Source organism: Octopus bimaculoides, chromosome 8 (assembly GCF_001194135.2).
Source record: "Octopus bimaculoides isolate UCB-OBI-ISO-001 chromosome 8, ASM119413v2, whole genome shotgun sequence".
NCBI classification, from domain to species: Eukaryota; Metazoa; Mollusca; class Cephalopoda; order Octopoda; family Octopodidae; genus Octopus; species Octopus bimaculoides.
The window spans coordinates 20,670,090-20,671,726 of record NC_068988.1 but is presented as its reverse complement, the minus strand read 5'-3'; the positions used below and the strand labels follow the sequence as shown (position 1 = coordinate 20,671,726).

General features: G+C 38.3%; 1 protein-coding gene across 3 annotated transcripts in view; it reads left to right on the top strand.

The window, feature by feature from the left end:
- Window positions 1-1,637, top strand: part of LOC106872032 (tyrosine-protein kinase Abl) — a 341,811-nt gene that overhangs the window by 316,809 nt on the left and 23,365 nt on the right. For all 3 annotated transcript variants that reach the window (XM_014918872.2, XM_052969985.1, XM_014918885.2), the window contains exon 7: window positions 577-754. In XM_014918872.2, the coding sequence (XP_014774358.1) occupies window positions 577-754 (178 nt within the window). The remainder of the gene's footprint in view (window positions 1-576; window positions 755-1,637) is intronic.

Genomic DNA, 1,637 nt, shown 5'->3' with positions numbered 1-1,637 from the left:
GCTCCGGCAGGGGATGGTGGCGAACCCTGCTGTACTCTTTCACCACAACTTTCTCTCACTCTTACTTCCTGTTTCTGTTGTACCTGTAATTCAAAGGGTCAGCCTTGTCACACTGTGTTACGCTGAATATCCCCCAAGAACTACGTTAAGGGTACATGTGTCTGTGGAGTGCTCAGCCACTTGCACGTTAATTTCATGAACAGGCTGTTCCGTTGATCAGATCAACTGGAACCCTCGACGTCGTAAGCAACGGAGTGCCAACAACCTTCAAGCTACAAGAGTGAATCTTTGTCTTCTACCTTTTCACAGACATTTCCATGTCTTTCAATATCATTACATCATTTGATCAAAATCAGAGGTTGTTCTCTATGGCCTGTTTTCGTAACCCATTAATATAAGATCTTTTATCTTTTACATGTTTTACATTTGTTATGACAAACAATTGTTTAAGGAAATCCTTTATGTTCTCTTATCTTTACTGCCTTTGTTTTTTGATATTGTTAATGCCTGCACCTTCAAATTGTTTCTGTATTTCTAATGGCTCCCAATTATTTGTGATCTCTTTTTTAACAACAGGTGTGTGTACGAGGGAACCACCGTTTTATATCATTACTGAATTTATGACCCATGGCAACTTACTAGACTATCTACGAGGTAGTAACAGGGAAGATATTGGACCAACAGTTCTTATGTATATGGCGACACAAATTTCGTCAGGAATGGCATATCTAGAAGCCAAAAACTATATCCATCGGTAAGTTAAAATACAGAGGATTCTTACATATTGTAGTGTCTCTAATTAACCAACCTCTTGCAGACAGGAAGTGGTACAGACTGCATTGAAACACTGTGCGGGAGCAGTGTGATGTTTCGCTCTGTACAGCACTGTTTTTTCAAATATACCACAATGAGAAGAATTTGTAAATACACTGTAAAATTACTTGTATGAAAAATTATGTAGTTACTGAATGGCCTAATACCAGTACACAGCACAGACTGTCGGTACTAAATCTGTCTGCAAGGGGTTAAGCAAATAGCTACTGTATTTGATGGCAATATAAGATGCACAAACATGTTATCATTTTCAGCACTGCATATTCAGGAGGAAATGGTTTTAGTATATTAAAGCATGTAATATACTGATCAACCCTTCAACATTCACATTACTCTTCCAAATGTAATGCTTATTTATTCACATTGATTTAAATTACTTATGCATTATTTTGTAGCTTTGACATTTCGATGATGTGTTTGTTTAGTTTTAGAATGACATAGTAGGGTAGGTGTGAGAGGCCTGATCTAACCAGTTTGGACATAAAATGGGTAGAACATTTAGGCCAGATATGGCTAGATTAAATACTAAAAGGTTGAGTTCACAAAGTGGAATAAGTAAGCTTACCATAAAGAAAAGAACAGGTCTACTGTTTTGGTCTGTTCTTTGAGTGGCTGTGTGGTAAGTAGCTTGCTTACCAACCACATGGTTCCAGGTTCAGACCCACTGCGTGGCACCTTGGGAAAGTGTCTTCTACTATAGCCTCGGGCCGATCAAAGCCTTGTGAGTGGATTTGGTAGATGGAAACTGAAAGAAGCCCGTTGTATATATGTATATATATGTATGTGTGTGTCTATGTTTGTCC